This window comes from Pristis pectinata, chromosome 23 (genome assembly GCF_009764475.1).
Source record: "Pristis pectinata isolate sPriPec2 chromosome 23, sPriPec2.1.pri, whole genome shotgun sequence".
Lineage (NCBI taxonomy): Eukaryota > Metazoa > Chordata > Chondrichthyes > Rhinopristiformes > Pristidae > Pristis > Pristis pectinata.
In genome coordinates, this window is record NC_067427.1 from 33,719,394 (window position 1) to 33,739,385 (window position 19,992).

General features: G+C 42.6%; 1 protein-coding gene across 1 annotated transcript in view; it reads right to left on the reverse strand.

Annotated features, from left to right (window-relative positions):
• cacna1ba (calcium channel, voltage-dependent, N type, alpha 1B subunit, a) overlaps positions 1-19,992 on the reverse strand; it is a 645,315-nt gene that overhangs the window by 620,465 nt on the left and 4,858 nt on the right. The window contains 1 exon segment of the mRNA XM_052037346.1: positions 14,499-14,638. Within this exon segment, the coding sequence (XP_051893306.1) occupies positions 14,499-14,638 (140 nt within the window).

Here is a 19,992-nt window from a genome sequence, read left to right on the forward strand (position 1 = left end):
AAAGGGAAGATAGATTATGAAAGTAAACTAGCACAAAATATAAAAACAGATTTTTTAATTATATAAAGCGGAAAAGGGCGGCTAAAGTGAATGTAGGTCCCTTGGAAGGTGAGAAGGGTGAAATTAATATTGGGTGATGTGGAAATGGCCAAGGGCCTTGAACAAACTATTTTGTGTTGGTTGTCACGGTGGAGGACACGTCTAAATGCCAAAGAGATATATTAAGGATGCGATGGGGGGGTGAGGACTTCGATACAATCGCTGTCACTAAAGAGGTAGTGATGAACAAACTAGTAGGTCTAAAGGTAGACAAGTCCCCGGTTCTGATGAGATGCCATCCCAGGGTACTGAAGAAATGGCGGAAGTTGTAGTAGAGGCGTTTGTGATAATTTACCAAAATTCTCTGGACTCTGGGCAGGTTCCAGCAGACTGGAAGACAGTGAATGTCACGCCACTGTTTAAAAAAGGATGTAGGCAAAAGGCAGGTAAACTATCGGCCAGTTAGCTTAACGTCTGTAGTTCAGGAAAATGCTTGAAGCTATCATTAAGGAAGAAATAGCGAGACATCGAGATAGAAGAGGTTCCATCAGACAGACACAGCATGGATTCAGGAAGGGCAGTCCTGTTTGACAAACTTACTGGAGTTCTTTGGGATATAATGAGAGCAGTGGATAGAGAGAAACAGGTGGATGTTGTATACCTTGGATCTCCAGAACGCGTTTGATAAGATGCCCACATAAAAGACTTATCCATAAGATAAGGATGTATGGAGTTGGGAGTAATGTATTAGCATGGATAGAGGATTGGTTAACCAATAGAAGGCAGAGAGTTGAAATAAATATGTGTTTCTCTGGTTGGCAATCAGTGGTGAGCGGGGTGCCACAGGGGTTGGTGCTGGGCCCTCAACTGTTCATGATATACATTAGGGACTGAGTGTAGCATATCTAAGTTTACTGATGACACTAAATTGAGTGGGGAAGCAAATTGTGCAGGGAATGCTGAGAATCTGCAGAGGGATATAGATGGGTTAAGTGAATGGGCAAGGGTCTGGCAGATGGAGTACAATGTTGGTAAATGCAAGGTCATCCACTTTGGATCGGATTATTATTTAAATGGTGAAAGATTGCAGCATGCTGTTGTGCAGAGGGACTTGGGAGTGCTTGTGCATGAATGGCAAAAGGTTGGTTTGCAGATGCAACAGGTTATCAAGAAGGCAAATGTTGGCCTTCATTGCTAGAGGGATTGAACAAGAGCAGGGAGGTTATGCTGCAACTGTACAGGGTACTGGTGAGGCCACACCTGGAGTACTGCATGCAGTTCTGGTGTCCTTACTTGGGGAAAGATATACCAGCTTTGGAGGTGGTGCAGACGAGGTTCACCAGGTTGATTCCAGAGATGAGGGGGTGAGCCTATGAGGAGAGATTGAGTCACCTAGGACTATACTCACTGGAATTCAGAAGAGGGGATCTTATAGAAAGGGATAGATAAGATAGAGGCAGGAAGGTTGTTTCCACTGGCAGGTGAGACTAGAACTGGGGACATAGCCTCAAGATTTGGGGGAGTGGATTTAGGATGGAGATGAGGAGAAACTACTTTTCCCAGAGAGTAGTGAATCTGTGGAATTCTCTGCCCAGGAAAGCAGTGGAGGCTACCTCATTAAATATATTTAAGACACTGTTAGATAGATTTTTGCATGGTAGAGGAATTAAGGGTTATGGGGAAAAGGCAGGTAGGTGGATCTGAGTCCATGTCCAGGTCAGCCATGATCTTATTGAATGGCGGAGCAGGCTCGACGGGCCGGATGGCCTCCTCCTGCTCCTGTTTCTTACGTTCTTAACTTATCAAACTAGGTGAAATCAACCATTTTAGAAGTGAGGACCTATGAGTGCACTGGGCTGATGAGATACATACACAAGGCAAAGAAAACAGATTTTGAGATATGCAGCTGTACCAGAACAGGGAATTTCTCATATAAGAGACACATCCAACAGTTTTACATTTTAATCAACTATTAATGAATATGCAAGTGTACAGCATGTCTTCTAAAAGCCTCATTTGCACCATAGCTGTAAATTCAGACTTGTTTCCCAGTTGCTAATTTACTGTTGTTTCAAATTAAACCGTACGGTATAAACAGTGCAAACTAATTTCTTCCAAATTACTTCAAAGGAAAATCACTCACCTCCTGATGCTCATATAAAACCCAAAGCAAAACAAACGTAATTAAAATCATGCTGGAATATATTGCAGCACCTCTGTTTATGAACCTCTCAGTTATTTTATCTATATTATGTTATTTGATTTGTCTCCTAACTTTTAAACAGTACAAATTTGTCGTTATAAAATGAAATGCTAGCTCTTGAATATGTTTTGTGAAATTCAGATCTCAGTCACTGTGCTACGCTGTGGATGACAGGAAGTTCTTTACACTTCACACTAATAATATCAGTAATAGATCCACATTGAGTTCATAGATATTCAACAGCATAAATAGTTCCAAACCCTTAATGGAAGCAAAAACTTTCACTGTGGAGAAAATAATTTTGATTTACCAGTCTTGGCAACTCTGGGCAGAAGAGGCAAAGGCATCAGAAAGAGTCCAGACTGTCCCAAGGTGTACATCACTGTTGAGGTGAAATTCAACTGCACCACGTGGTACGACTCAGTTCACCTAACACATCTGCCTTGTTTTAAAGGAAATTAATTAACAAGATTGCAATCGGAGAAAAAAATCAGCTTTGTGATGATGCAAGGTCCATTGTGCTACCAATGTCACAGAGCACAACTTCAACCTTAAAAAAGAGTCAGAGGACAAAAAGAAGTGAAGCAACATATTCCTGTTCTGATAATGTAGTAACACAAATACACTTAAAAAGACAATCACATCACCGTATGCACCCTGTAAACTCATTAGTTTATTTGAGAAGAACCATAATACAATCTGGTCAACCCAGATTAATGAATCTGAGCCAGTCTAGTGTAAACACCAAGGGCAAGTATAAAAGACTTATTATTTTTCATTCCAGATACTGCTTACCAGGTTATGTAAACAAATCTCTTTTCTACTGCCCAGTAATTTCTACCTTGCAGAGTAGATTGTTTTAATAATGGGAACATCGAGTCTAACAGGCTTGTATAAAGATAAAACTGGCATTAAACACTGGAAAAGATGGTGCATCAACCCACATGTTCTTTGGATTACTAGCCATCGATTTCGGTTTATTTTAGTACCTTCATGAAAATCACAGATTTCACCCACCATTAAGCAGTTTTATTATTACACTGGAGTCATCACTTTCCACAATCAAACACATCCAATAAAGGGCCTGTTAGCGTTGTAGTTTAGTTCCTGTACAAGTAACCAGCACCCTGCACTGTTGCTCCAAAATCATACGTTCGAATCCCACTTGGGGAGCTGTGGAATTTAAATGAATCAATAAATCTGGAGTTAAAGCCAGTCTCAGCAACAATACCCAGGAAGTTACCAGATTGTTCCACTAAAACCGTTTCATTCACTAATGTCCTTCAAAGGAGGAGATCCACCATCTTTATCTGGTCTTCCTGAATGTGACTGCAGACCCAGTGTGGTTCACCTTTCATTGTCTCCCACTCTGGGTAATTAGGAACGGGTAACAAGTGCTGACATTTCCGGTGATGGCCGCAATATGTCAATGAACGAATAAAAGTCAAAAGGCACAGATGGAGTACAGAGCATTGAGATAAGTTACTTTCTATGTTCCCACTTGAAGCCTTTGAACAGTGATATTGACTTTCCTTCCATTTTTTGCCTAATCTCAATGAGCCTTTACCACTTATTTGTAATATATGTACCACATAGACTACTGGTAGCACCGGGTCAGGACTCTGTGGTGCGTGCCCCACTCCAAACACTACAGTGCCAAAATTCCAGTGGATCACTCCAACAGGAGTTCTGTGAGACCCTCTCTCATTGCTCTTTGACGATGTTCTCACCAAGACCTTTCCCCAACTAGGAGAGAGCACTACTAGCAGAGATGTCATCTTGCATTGGACATCCTGGTCTAGGGCCGGACCTTCAGGGCATTAGAGTCTAGGACATTAAAGGTCCCTATGCAGAAGAACACAGGAGTTATCACTGGGATCCCTCGTCAATATTTATCCTTCAACCAAACAGATTACCTGGTCGTAGTCACATTGACTTGCTGTACATAAATTGGCTGCTCTGTTTCCTACATTACACTGGTGACTACAGTACAAAAGCATATTAGCTCTACAAATCCAAATCCTGATTTTTAGAACCTTTTTTGAACAATTTTCATAGATCTCCATAAATGCAACCCATGGAGGTGGAATAGAACAACAACTGGTATAACCAAAGTTGGCACTTTCAAATTAAAAGCCGTGGGAAGGGAAATCATGAATTAGGCACCGTTACAATGAAATCCATACACCCCAGGCAATCCCGTGTAATGCTTTTAATGATATAATTTACCATATACTCCCATTTACATTTACATATTAAGTTCAATTTCCAAACCTGACGCACATCAAAATATGATGTTCATTTGTTTAATCATTAAAGAAAAAGATGAGGAAATCGTTTAGCGTTCATCAAAACTTACAACATGGATTGTTCACATCTGAACAAATTAATTTAAAATTTCTCATTCTCCCATTACAATAATGATGTTAACCTATTAAAATAACAGGTTATTGAGGGAACTCAGCCTTTTCTCTTTGGAGCTCCGGAGGATGAGGGGGGACCTGATAGAGGTATGTAAGATGATGAGAGGCATTGATCAGGTTGATAGTCAGAGGCTTTTCCCCAGGGCTGAAATGGTGGCCACAAGAGGACACAGGTTTAAGGTGCAGGGGAGTAGGTATAGAGGAGATGTCAGGGGTAAGTTTTTTACTCAGAGAGTGGTGAGTGCATGGAATGGGATGCCAGAAACGGTGGTGGAGGCTGATACGATAGGGTCTTTTAAGAGACTGTTAAATAGGTACATGGGGCTGAGAAAAATAGAGGGCTATGGGTAAACCTAGTAATTTCTAAGGTAGGGACATGTTTGGCACAGCTTTGTGGGCCAAAGGGCCTGAATTATGCTGTAGGTTTTCTATGTTCTATTAAAATAACATGGGCATTTTTAAAGGGTTTCACTGATGACATTAACTGTAGAATTTTCAGCGGTCTTAAAAATGATTAAATTATTTCAAAGGAAACTACGTCAATCCACAACAAGGAACAACTGCGACAGTGTTAGTTGTTGTCATTGTCGGCCACCTTTTTCTAGGAATGGGGAGCTTTTTCAGACTCCAAAGCCATACATTAAAAATAAACTTGAGAAGTGATGGGAGTGTTGCTTGAAATTGGTATCAAATACTCAATAAACCTGTAGTCCGAGAGGGACTCCACTGATCTCACAAGTGGTACTGCTCTGCACTTTGTCCCCGCATCTCAGAGGAAACTGCACTAATGTAAACGGACATCTCCACTGCATTTTTTAAAAATAATTCTTACACAAGATGTACAACAGAATCATTCCCAGATTAAGTTCAATTAGAGACTCAAAGGAAATGAAGCCATATTTAAATGGAAGAAGTACAAATTACAATAATGAAAATGTACTTTACAGACATTTTTAATCATGGAAAATGTCTAGTAACATCCTTTCTCGCTTGCTATTAATTATTTCTCTTGCTCCCAACATCATGCAGCACTTAAAGTCTCAGAATGGCTTTTGTGGGTGGATGGGGGTGGGGGGAACAAACGGAAGGGACATCTGCTCCCTGTTCTTCCTTTGGAGTTCACACATCACCCTTCTCTACCACACCAATCAGAGCAGGGTCTGAATGAAGACACACATCTCATCGATTAATGATGCCGATTGCACTGCTTACCCAGTGAATGGCCCATCATCACTAAAACAGGTTGTTAAAGCACAGAGAGATAGGAAATGGGAAATCCCTGACAGTGTCTTGAATACATAGAACATAGAAAAACTACAGCACAATTCAGGCCCTTCGGCCCACAAAGCTGTGCCAAACATGTCCCTACCCTAGAAATTACTAGGCTTACCCATAACCCTCTATTTTATTCAGCTCCGTGTACCTATCTAACAGTCTCTTGAAAGACCCTATCGTATCCGCCTCCACCACCGTTGCCGGCAGCCTATTCCACGCACTCACCACTCTCTGAGTAAAAAACTTACCCCTGACATCTCCTCTATACCTACTTCCCAGCACCTTAAACCTAAGTCCTCTTGTGGCCACTATTTCAGCCCTGGGGAAAAGCCTCTGACTATCAACCTGATCAATGCCTCTCATCATCTTATACACCTCTATCAGGTCCCCCCTCATCCTCCGTCACTCCAAGGAGAAAAGGCCGAGTTCCCTCAACCTCCTTTCATAAGGCATGCTCCGCATTCTAGGCAGCATCCTAGTAAATCTCCTCTGCACCCTCTCTATGGCTTCCACATCTTTCCTGTAGTGAGGTGACCAGAACTGAGCACAGTACTCCAAGTGAGGTCTGACCAGGGTCCTATATAGCTGCAACAATACCTCTTGGCTCCTAAATTCAATTCCCCGATTGATGAAGGACAATACACCATATGCCTTCTTAACCATAGAGTCAACCTGCGCAGCCGCTTTGAGCATCCTATGGACTCAGACCCCAAGATCCCTCTGATCCTCCACACTGCCAAGAGTCCTACTATTAAGACTATATTCTGCCATCATATTTGACCTACCAAAATGAACCACCACACTTATCTGGGTTGAACTCCATCTGCCATTTCTCAGCCCAACTTTGCATCCTATCTATGTCCCACTGTAACCTCTGACAACCCTCCAAACTATCCACAACACCCCCAACCTTTGTGTCATCTGCAAACTTACTAACCCACCCTTCCGCTTCTTCATCCAGGTTGTTTATAAAAATCACAAAGAGCAAGGGTCCCAGTACAGATCCCTGAGGTACACCACTGGTCACCGACCTCCACACAGAATACGACCCTTCAACAACCACTCTTTGCCTTCTGTGGGCCAGCCAGTTCTGGATCCACACTGCAATGTCCCCTTGGATCCCATGCCTCCTTACTTTCTCAATAAGCCTCGCATGGGGTACCTTATCAAATGCCTTGCTGAAATCCATATACACTACATCTACTGCTCTCCCTTCATCGATGTGTTTAGTCACATCCTCAAAAAATTCAATCAGGCTCGTAAGGCAGGACCTGCCCTTGACAAAGCCATGCTGACTATTCCTAATCATATTATACCTCTCCAAATGTTCATAAATCCTGCCTCTCAGGATCTTCTCCATCAGCTTACCAACCACTGAGGTAAGACTCACTGGTCTATAATTCCCTGGGTTATCCCTACTCTCTTTCTTGAATAAGGAACAACATCCGCAACCCTCCAATCCCAGGAACCTCTCCCGTCTCCATCGACGATGCAAAGATCATCGTCAGAGGCTCCGCAATCTCTTCCCTCGCCTCCCACAGCAGCCTGGGGTACATCTCATCCAGTCCCGGCAACTTATCCAACTTGATGCTTTCCAAAAGTTTCAGCACCACCTCTTTCCTAATATCTGCATGCTCAAGCTTCTCAGCCCGCTGCAAGTCCCCACTACAATCCCCCAGATCTTTCTCCGTGGTGAATACTGACGTAAAGTATTCATTAAGTACCTCCGCCATTTCTTCCAGATCCATACACACTTTCCCACTGCTGCACTTGATAGGCCCTATTCTTTCACCTTATCCTCTTGCTCTTCACATACCTGTAGAATGCTTTGGGGTTTTCCTTAAATTGCCCGCCAAGGCTTTCTCATGCCCCCTTCTTGCTCTCCTAATCTCCTTCTTAAGCTCCTTCCTGTTAGCCTTATACTCTTCCAGATCTCTAACGTTACCTAGCTCTCTGTACCTTTTGTAAGCTTTTCTTTTCCTTTTGACTAGATTTATTATAGCCTTTGTACACCACGGTTCCCGTATCCTCTCGTGACTCCCCTGTCTCATCGGAATATGCCTATGCAGAACTCGACACAAATATCCCCTGAATATTTGTCACATTTCTTCCGTACTTTTCCCTGAGAACATCTGTTCCCAATTTAATCTTCCAATTTCCTGCCTGAGAGTCTCATAATTCCCTTTACTCCAACTAAACGCCTTTCTAGTCTGTCTGTTCCTATCTCTCTCCAGTGCTAACGTAAAGGAGATAGAATTATGATCACTATCACCAAAATGCTCACCCACTGAGAGGTCTGACACCTGACCAGGTTCATTTCCAAATACCAAATCAAGCACAGCCTCTCCTCTTGTAGGCCTATCTACATATTGTGTCAAGAATCCTTCCTGAACAGACTTAACAAACTCCTCCCCATCTAAACCCCTCACTGTCTGGAGATGCCAATTGATGTTTGGGAAATTAAAATCCCCCATCACAGCAGCTCTGTTATTCTCACACCTTTCTAGGATCTGCTTCCCTTTCTGCTCTTTAATATCCCTGTTACTATTGGGCAGCCTATAAAAAATACCCAGTAAAGTAATTGACCCCTTCCCGTTCCTAACCTCCACCCACAGAGACTCCGTAGACAGTCCCTCCACGACGCCCACCTTTTCCGCAGCCATGACACTATCTCTGATCAACAGTGCCACTCCCCCACCTCTTTTATCTCCCTCCCTGTCCTTTTGAAACATCTAAAACCCCGCACTTGAAGCAACCATTCCAGTCCCTGAGCCATCTAAGTCTCCGTAATGGCCACCACATCATAGCTCCAAGTACTCTGTGCCAGAGACACCGCCACTGTTGCTTCCTCCAGGTAGGCTGTCTCCCCCAACAGCACTCAAGCAGGAGTAATTACTGTCAAGGGGTACAGCCACAGGGGTACTCTCTAGTACCTGACTCTTCCCCTTCCCCTTCCCCTTCCTGACTGTGACCCACTTGCCTGACTCCCGTGGCCCCGGTGTGACCACCTGCCTATAACTCCTCTCTATCACCTCCTCACTCTCCCTGACCAGACGCAGGTTATCAAGCTGCATCTCCAGTTCCCTGACACGGCCCCTCAGGAGTTGCAGCTCGACACACCTGGCGCAGATGTAGCCTTCCCAGAGGCAGGGAGACTCCGGGAACTCCCAGATCTGACACTGGATACCGCACTCATACCCTTTCCTTTCCTCAGGTCACCTACCTTTCCTCACCCCTTTACGCTGAAGCCCCTTGAGCCAAAGCCCAAAACACTGCTCCCTCTCGCTCCGCTGCCTGCTCCGCTGCTGCCCGCTGGATATGGCAGTTTGTTTTTTAAACTGCCCGCGCCGTGCCTGCACAGTCCAGCCCCCACTCCTCCCGATTAAAACTTATAAAACACTTAAAACAGAACCTTATAAAAATCTAACCCTAATAATAACAACCCTATTAAAAACTAACCCGCTTTCCCCACTTAATACAGCAGCGTTGTGTGTGTTTTGGAGCCCAGAATAAGGATAAAAATGAACAGGTACTTTGTAAGAAGACTTCAGAAAAATGTTGCTCTCCTGAGCCCTGCATTCATATCAACAAGGTGAGGCAAGTCAGGGCAATTCTGCCAAGAAGAAGCTTGATGGCAGCCAGGTACAACCAAGACTAGGACTTCAACAACTAAATTCCAGTCAATTTGAAGACAGGTGCTTTGTGGCATTCATCACTTAATTTGGGAAGGCTCCACGGGGAAAACAAGAACGACTCGTAAAATGATGCCAAGCGAAGTCGGGTTTCAGTGTTAGGAAGTGCTCATGTCTGGAAGTAATTTGCCAAAAAAACACCAGGTACAGAAGTAACAGATCGGTGTCAAAACAGTTTTGTTGTAAGTAATCAGATACAGGGGATGATAGAGAGCTGGCCCGATGCATTTCTGGAAAGGCAAAAAGTAAGTAATTGTGTTTTAAAGCATGTAGTGAGTGTCTGACTATATGACAAGGAAGGAGAAGGGGAACTTTACCAATGGAACATTTCCAGCTGCTATGTTCTGATTCTACAGAAAAAGCAGCTGACTGAATGATTATTAAATGATAAAACAAAATCAGGTAGCTCATGGTTCACAACAAATTAGCTCAATCACAACATAATTTTTGTTGTGATTGAGATAGATTAACAATAAACAATTCAGAACAGAGTAACAAAACTGTTGGACGTGGAGTGGATATTTCCTTCAGCAACAAACTGACTGCATGGATCTGGGTCTATCAGATTTCCTGCACCCTTCAATGGGCTATCAATCTTTATCTTGGGTTTAAAATTCTAAATTTACCTTCCCAATTAACACGTTCATTTCGACAATCTAGATAGACTACATGTCTGCCACCAGTCGTCATAAATACAAAGACACTCCTGAAAGACTCTGTCAAACCAGCTAGTGTTTGATGGGATAAATGATTTTTACACAACTAATTGGACACCTGCCTCGTGATAAACATTTTTTTTATTTTCCAGCAGCAGAGAATTAAACTCCAACGTGAAACCTCAGACTGATTGGTGACTGCACAAACAGATCAGAAACACTGCTCTCCCTCAGTGTGGATTTGGAGTTGGGAGGAAGCATCAGGATCAACTGACTGGTCCAATCTAAATGAGGAAAGCATCAGAACTGTGCAAATCTGCTGAACACAAGGACGTACCGACCTCTCCATTCAACACGATCATGGCTGAGCTCCCGCAAGCCTCATCAAATCTCCTGTGTCAGTCCCACGGCCCTCAATTCCCTGAACTTTCAAAAACTTGTCTACTTCCTTCAACGCCACCAGTGCCCACGCCTCCAGGCAGGGAATTCCAGAGATTCACTACCATCTGCAGGAAACTTTTCCTAAACATCCCAGTTTTAGTGGACCACCCCACAGAGTCACAGAGTTATACAGCACAAGGGACAGGCTCCTTGGCCCAACTCGTCCAGGCTGATCAAGGTGCCTAGCTGAACCAGTCCAATTTGCCTGCACTTAGCCCATATCCTTGAAACCTTCCCTTTCTATATGTCTGTCCAAGTGCTTTTTAAACATTGTAACTGTACCTGCCTGTACCACTTTCTCCAGAAAACCTCTGTGTGGAAAACCTCAGATCCCCTTTAAATCCTTCCCCTCGCATTTTAAACCTGTGACCTTTAGGTTTAGATTTCCCTAATCTGGCAAAAAGACTATGACCATTCACCCTATCTACAGCCTCACGAGTTTATAAACCTCTATCAGGTCACCCCTCAGCCTCCTTCGCTCCAGGGAAAACAGTCCCAGCCCATCCAGTCTCTCCTTATAACTCCAACCCTCCAGTCCCTGCAACATTCTTGTGAATTTCTTCTGTACCCTTGCCAGCTTAATGAAATCCTTCCTATAGCTGGGTGGCCAGAACTGCACACAATACTCCATGTGTGGCCTCGCCAACGTTGTGTACAGCTGTAACTTGACATCCCAACTTCTGTACTCAACGCCCTGACTGATGAAGGCATCTTATGTCTTATGAGGATAGGTTGAGTGAGCTAGGGCTTTTCTCTTTGGAGAGAAGGAGGACGAGAGGAGACTTGATAGAGGTGTACAAGATGATAAGAGGCATAGATCGAGTGGACAGTCAGAGAATTTTTCCCAGGGCAAAAATGGCTAACACAAGGGGACATCATTTTAAGGTGATTGGAGGAAGGTATAAGGGAGATGTCAGGGGTAAGTCTTTTATACAGAGGAGTGGTGGGTGCGTGGAACGCACTGCCAGCAGAGGTTGTGGGGGAAGATACATTAAGGACATTTAAGAGACTCTTAGATAGACACATGAATGATAGAAAAATAGGGGGCTATGTGGGAGGGAAGGGTTAGATAGATCTTAGAGCAGGATAAAATGTTGGCGCAATGTTGTGGGCCGAAGGGCCTGTACTGTGCTGTAGTGTTCAATGTTCTATGCTTTATAACTAAGTCCTCTTACTTGAGATTCTCCCAGCAGTAGAAACACCCGAATACCTGCTCTGTCCTGCCCCCAAAGGATCTTATACATTTTAATAAGATCACTCCCCATTCTCCTGAACTTCAAAAAACACCGATTAAATTTCTTCAGCACTTGTCCCAGGAAGTAGCCTGGTGAATTTCTTTCAGACTATCCCAGGTGCTGGGATATCCTCTCTTAAATAAGAGGACCAAAGCTATGCGCAGTGGTGTGGCTATGTAACTGTAACAACGCTTCCCTATTTCTGAACTCCAGCACTTCTGCAGTAAAGGCCATGATGCTGTTTACCTTCCTAACCACCTGCCATACCTACCTGCTAACCTCTTGCAATCCCTGCTCCTCTCTGTGCTCCACTCTTTCTCCGTTTAGATAATACCCTGCTTTTAGACTCCTCTCACTGAAATGCATAACCTTACACTTTCCCACATTAGACTCCGTTTGCCAAATTTTCACCCACTCACTCAACCTAACCTCGTTGCAACATGTTCTCCCACCTCCCTGTCACATTTACAGGCTGCAGTGCGCACTCGTTGAATATTCACAACAGAGCTTCACACATAGCTTTAGTTTCAATACACATCAAAGTAACGACACATTTATTTTACTGTATAAAAAAGTTCTCACTTAAAATCCAAGATTATTGGCTTAAGGTAATAATTAAAACGTTAATGAAAAATTTGAGGAAATACACTTATAGACCCATGGCTCACAGAGAGTGAACAACTAGATCCTTGGATGATAAGCGAGATCCATTTGTAAGTGGAATCAAATGTTCAATCTGCTTCATTGAAAAGAATGCAAACTAAACACCAGTGTTTGGTCACAGCTGCCTATTGAGGCTGTGAGAGAGAGAAAGGTGAAAAGCAGGGGTCTGATCCCTCTAGATTATGAACAGCTGGACCCAGAAACAACATCTTCAAATGTATGCATAATGCATGCAGTCATGAACAAATGCTGTTTACACCATTTCCACCTTAGTAAAGTTGATCTGGGTCAATATCGAAATTTAGTTTCAGAAATAAAATTCAAGCCATCTAAGTCAGCACACAGCTGGTTAGCTGGATTTTAACGGTGTCCTCTTTGATTTCAACATTGAGGAGCATATTAAAAATGCATTAAAAATACCACTAAATACCATAACAGTTTGAACATTTATTTTCAGTGTAGAAGTAGCTAACCCAACAAACCAACCATTGACTGGAACCATTGAACCATGGTCTGAATTACTAAGTATGAAGCAAATAACTCCCATTGGAGAAGGTGGGGTTTAGGTACTCTATTTAGGACACTGAAATAATAACTTCATTAAATTAATTACCAATTACTTGTTATTAACTTTCATGGTATTAATTAACATTGGTTTGAAACAGTGATGGTATTCCCATCGAAGAAAATACTGAACATCAATAACAACCTTCAAAATTGTGCATTCCCTCTTTGATGCAATATTTTACTTATTGTTCTCATCAGTTTGAGAATTACATTCAGTTACAGCCAGGTACACCTCCATGTGTTTTATTTCTCCCACAAATAATATACTGCACATGACCCTCAACCTGGGAAATTTGTTACAAGCAAACAAAATGTATTATTGAACACAAAACATATACAGTTTATCACAAAGTACAAGTTATTTTCCATGAAATAGTTGGCCTTGCACTGCCTTTGCCCTTTTATTCCTTCTTCAACATTTTGAAAGACTCCGCCCTGAACATTCTCTCTGTGCACAGACTGAGCGAATTTACTGCATTCTCGGCTTTGTTTAACACTCAAATACTCTGACAATATTTTACTGCTCGGCTCCACCATGAGAAACAATCTGACCACAAGCCAACAGAGACAAAACTGTCTCCCTGCTTTTCCTTCCCCAATTAAAAATGGAACTGCAATTTCTCTTTCATTCAACAAAACTTTTCCGCATGATTTTTTTTATTGTAATGCAACACTATCACTTTAGTACAAGCAAACATAGGTGGACAACTGCCAACTGAACACTAAATTACAGTGCAATGTTATATCCAATTTACTATTGCAATTTAGGCTAATAGTACACAGATTTATGTTTCCCCGTACTCTTGAAGTAACATTGAGTACAGGTTCAGAACGTCAGCCAAGTAATTTCACACAATTTTATTTTAGCCATTGCACCGTACCAGGCACTGACCACCTCAGGTGAGTCTGCGGATGAACCTCAATTATCACTTATTAAATGAAAGGGGCTGGAGGTGGAAGCTGTGAGCCACGACAGCCAAGGCAAGTACAATGCTGACAATTGAGTGATTCTAGTTTTATTCATCAAGGAACAGATATTAAATAGAAACATAAGAATCTGTGCAATGGAATCATATTTAATGCAAGGTTTTATCCTGAAACTATTCCTTTATCCTGAAACATTCTGATAATTGAAACGTAGAGATCAGATAATGGAGAACTCATTCTGCTGACACCAATGAAGCTTCTGGTATAATATTAAACTCCGCATTTCCAGAATGTCTAATTTTTCAACTTTGTGTCTGTAAAGCATTTGGAATCCACGACAAAACATAACTGACAGTAAGGGGCTTTCAGCAACTTACCCTGTGAGAACCACCACAAAATCCATCACATTCCAGCCATTTCGAAGGTAGGAACCTTTGTGAAACGCGAATCCCAGAGCAATGATTTTGATGCCAGCTTCAAAGCAAAATATTCCAATGAAATAAGGCTCAGTGTCATCCTGAAAGAACAAAATTCACCCATGAGAAAGGTCATGTGATCTGATGAGCAAAGAATGAAACAACTTGACTTTTTGCTGAACATACAAAATTAGATTTGTTCATTTTTAGAGAACGTTCCCTTAATGTATCTGAAAGTAGTCAAAAGGATGATGCTACAATACTTTATTACCTAATTGTCAGCTCTGAAAGGTATATTGTGTGGATTGCAAGCTCAGACTAAACATCAAAATGATTGCCATTAAATAACACCATTCTGAACAAAACAAACTTTCCAATAATATAACACAATTCAGCTGTGTGCAGTTAATAGATCTGACTTTTAACAGAGAACAAAGAGCAGTACAGCACAGAACAGGCCCTTTGGCCCACAATGTTGTGCCGACATAGCTAATCCCTCCTACCTACAGAATACCCATATCCCTCCATTTTCCTCTCATTCATGTGCCCATCCAAGCCCCTCTTAAAAGCCCCCAATGAATTTGCCTCCACCACCCTATCAGGCAACGCATTCCAGGCATCCACCACTCCCTCAGTTAAAAACGTACCCCTCAGATCTGTTCTGAACCTACCCCCTCTCACCTTAAATGCATGCCCTCTGGTATTGGATCACTCAATAATGGGAAAAAGATATTGCTTGTCCACCCTATCTATGCCCCTCATAATTTTATACACTTCCAACAGATCACCCCTCAGCCTCCCCCGCTCCAGAGGAAAGAGCCCAAGTTTGTCCAGCCTCTCCTGCTAGCACATGCCCTCTAATCCAGGCAGCATCCTAGTAAACCTCCTCTGCACCCTCTCTAAAGCCTCAACATCCTTCCTATAGTGAGGTGACCTGAATTTTTAACAAATTTTTAACCCATGATGAAGTATCTTTCCAAACCATTGTCTAGGTTCAAGTATAAAGGATTGCAACCAAGCCAATGTAGCTGTAAGACAACTCTGGGTGAAAAATTTTTAACTTTTAACAAAATCACTTCAGTATTTTTTGGCTTTTCATGCAGACTCATAATTACTGAGCCCCCGCACCTTGCTGTATCAAGTTCTGTCATCAGCCCATGTTAAACTAGCTGAGCTCACACAACTGGTGACACCAGTGTCAAAATTGCACAAAATTTGCAAAAAACAAAAATTGCACAAAAAAAACACAAATGCCTGCCTGTCAGTGAGAATAAAAAGCCACTGAATACCATGCAGTGGCACCTGCTGTAAATGGCATGTGTTGGCTGCAGACAGAACAGGACTCAGCTGTGTCACCAACCCATGATAAAGTATCTTTCCAAACCATTATCTAGGCTCAAGTATAAGGATTGCAACTGAGCCAATGTAGCTGTAAGACAGCTTCGGGTGAAAATTGTAGAGGGAAAAACAAGGAAAGAGCCAATTAAACAAACGATCATCCCACCCAGTAGTGAATTAGGAGCATTCAGCCACCATCCAAGGTGGGTTCATTCTCCAAAGGATTTTAATGTGCAAGTTTTGTCAGTGAACTATACACTAAGAATGTTCTTTGAGGAAATCCCTGCAGCACATCTGAGAGCTGACAGGCATTCCTGAACTGAAAGTAGAAACATGAAAGAAATTACAATTTCAGTAAGTTCAATTTTTTGATAAACATCACAGAGAGCAGGGCTCTCATTTCCTCCAACAATGATAGATCCCAGCAGCAGTTCCTCAATTTCCCCATCACGTTTTTAATTTCACTTTCTTTTCTACCGTTAACCCTCAAATGTCACTCCTTGATCCCTGACAGAGCCTGCCCATCAGTCGGTTGCCAGCTCTTTGACAATGCACTTCTCGATGTGATGGTGTCTAAGAATGAGTCAGCTCCTCCAATTGTACTGCCATGACCTATGCTTTCATCCTCTTCAATGGCCCACTCAAAAAGAAAAGCAGATCATGTGCTAAAATGTTAGGCACTTACACGTATGCCTATGATAGGCAGAATGGCCCAGGTGCTGTAAATTTCTCTGATGCCAACATGTCAGCCAGCACCACCACATGTCATTACATCAATAGCAATACTACCCGGAACTACTTAAGAACCACAATGGCCAAAATGTCTCGCCAGTTTAATAGCATTATGTAATATTTGCAACACAATCACAGTCTTCACAGTTACTGCAAGTAGTGCACAAATACATCCTGAATCTCAAGTCAGGTCCTTATTGTCTCCAAAGAAAGCCTTTGATTAATATCAGTACAATACCAAGACAGACTTACATGCTTATAAAATCACCAAAGACATCAGGACTGTGATGACCTGATTTAATATCGACCTTTTATTCTTTGGTTCGTGTGTTGAGATTAGCAGGAATCAGGGAAGGAACTATTCACAGCAGTTTAACCAACATGCATTATGGAGCTTGAACCAAACTGGAATAATATTTTGGATTGAAGCAATATTTCTATAAGGGTCACAGTTCAACCACAGTAGAGTTTCACCTGCTGAGCTGAAACATATGACATGATATGATCGTGGATTACTGCTGCTTTAAAAAGGTAGTTTCCTGCTGAGTAAAAACAGAAAATCTGGAAATACTAGGGTAAGGCAGCATCTGTGGAGAGACACAGGAGTAATGTTACAGATCGAAGGCATTTCTTCAGAATTCAGTTAGCTCTGAAGAAACTTTATCTGTTTTCCATTCCACGGATGCTGCCAGCACCATCGCATTTTGCTTTGTTCCTTTATAAATAGTTTGGCAGGTAATTAAAAAAGACATCTCAACACGTCAATTGTTGAGGAACAATTCTAGAAGTATACATGAGCACTACTGCTTCTTGTGGCAACAAGAGCCTTCAAAATAAGCACACAGAGACCCTTGTAGTTCTCACTGAGCATTAAGTTTTAACCACTACGTTGCTTTGAATCTGCATATAAGACCTTTGCAATATCATGGATTAATTGTAAATCAATGTGCCGCTATTACTTTTTTTATAAAGAAGCACAAATAATTATTCAGGGCCTTAACAGATCTACGAAATGAAACTCAGTTTTATAATTTTCATTGACTCCTAGAAAACTATTTTATTGTGTACAGGATCACACATTACCAATCATTATTTGCAACATGCATTAGCATTTTTCTGCAATGGAAACAGAAAATCTGGATGGACTCAGTAGATCAGGCAACACCTGTGGAAAGAACAGACATGACTGTGTGGCCAGATTCTGCTCTAACTCCATCTACAAGTTTGCAGATGATACCACCGTGGTATCATCTCTCTCAAATAACAATGAACCAGAGTACAGGAAGGAGATAGAGAGCTTAGTGACATGGTGTCATGACAACAACATTTCCCTCATTGTCAGCAAAACAAAAGAGCTGGTCATTGACTTCAGGAAGTGGGGCAGAGCACACGAACCTGTATGTAGGAATGGTGCTGAGATCAAGAGGGTTTAGAGCTTCAGGTTCCCAGGAGTGAACAGCACCAATAGCCTGTCTGGTCCAACCATGTAGACACCATGGCCAAGAAAGCTCAACAGCACCTCTACTTCCTCAGGAGGCTAAAGAAATTCAGTGTGTCCCCTTTGACCCTCACCAATTTTTATTGAACCATAGAAAGCATCCTAGCTGGATGCATCACGGCTTGGTACAGCAACTGCTCTGCCCAGGACTGCAAGAAACTGCAGAGAGTTGTGGACACAGCCCAGCACATCACAAAAACTAGCCAGCCCTCCGTGAACTTTGTCTACACTTCTCGCTGCCTCGGTAAAACAGACAACATGATCAAAGACCCCACCCACCCCGGGCATTCTATCTTCTCCCCCCTCCCATTGAGCAGAAGGTACCAAATCCCGAAAGCATGTACCATCAGGCTCAAGGACAGCTTCTGTCCCACTGTTATGAGACTATTGAATGGTTCCCTAGTACGATAAAATGGACCCTTGACCTCACAATCTACATTGTTATGACCTTGCACCTTATTGTCTGCCTGCACTGCGCTTTCTCTGTCACCGTAACACTTCATTCTGCATTCTGTTATCGTTTTCCCTTGTACTACCTCAATGGACTGATGTGATGAAATGATCTGTATGGAAGGCATGCAAAACAAAGTTTTTCACTATATGTGACAATAACGAACCAATTTACCAATTTAAGAAAAACAGTTAATATTTCTTGTCAAAGAACTTTCATCATATCTTTGTCTGACAAAGGATCTTGGACCCAAAACATTAACAGTTTTTCTTTCCACAGATGCTGTCTGACCTGCTAAGTGTTTGCAGCATTTTCTGCTTTTCTTTCAGATTTCCAGCATCTGCTGTTTTTGTAGTTTTTGTTGCAAAGTAGACTGAAAATTCTTAAGAAAGAGATATTCATAACTTTTCAAGTTATGAAGTCTTCCAGTACAGCATTGCATCAGTTTCTGCATGAGGAACCCAAGTGGTATGTTCTGCCCTGCCATGAAAGGGGTGATGGTACATGGCTCCATTCCTCCCAACTATCTCCAGCCACAGAGAGACATGTTGCCAGATCCACTAGGCTGCTGGTGAAGGAAAAAGTAAAGAATTGGCACAGATCGAATTGAAAGAAATCTAAGGCAACATCTCTTCTTACTGGCATGTAACGTCTCCTCTACCTTGGCTGAAGGAAATACCTCTTCATGCGTCAAACCATCCAGGAATACCAAACCCACCTTCAGTGTGGGCGGCTCCTCGGGAACATGATGAGTTGCTTCCACAGTGATTCTGATGGGCTAGTGAGGCCGATCTGGGACCGTTAGACGCTGCCACAGGTGGGAATCTCCTTCCACAGTCCTGGCTGGGTTTCTGCATGGTGCCAATGAAGAGACTTCCGTGCACCTTCCTGAATACCCTGCTCCACTTTGACTGGTGACGGGACAAGGATTCCCACATCAGTGAGGATATTGCAGGCTTTGACACCACCTTCAGAGCGATTTTTCTATCCTGATAACCTCTTGTTATGGAGCTCAGAACAGACTGCCTGCTTCAGGAGTCTGGTGTCAGACATGCAAACAATGTTGCCCCCTTCCCCCAATAGAGCACTAAGGTTGTTGTCCTGGGAGAGGACACTAATTTGCTTAACTTGATTTTGTGCAGACAGTTTGGCGGTATCTCCCCAGTGCTCTGACAATGACTGCTGGAGGCAGTTCACAACAGGAGATGGGTCTCACTGTCTGGTATTCCATAAAAGTGCTAGGTTCAAGGTCTTGATCTTTGAAGACATTTCCTTCAATGCCAAAGGCTAAGCTGAATTTTGACATCAATGTCGCTGAGTGGTGACTCCCAAGATATGAAAGGTGATTCACATTGTCCAGGTCTTGATGTGAACCTTTATTGTTAGGAGACAGGCTGAAGGCTTCTGCATTACAGGGGTTTAGTGCAAGGCAAGCC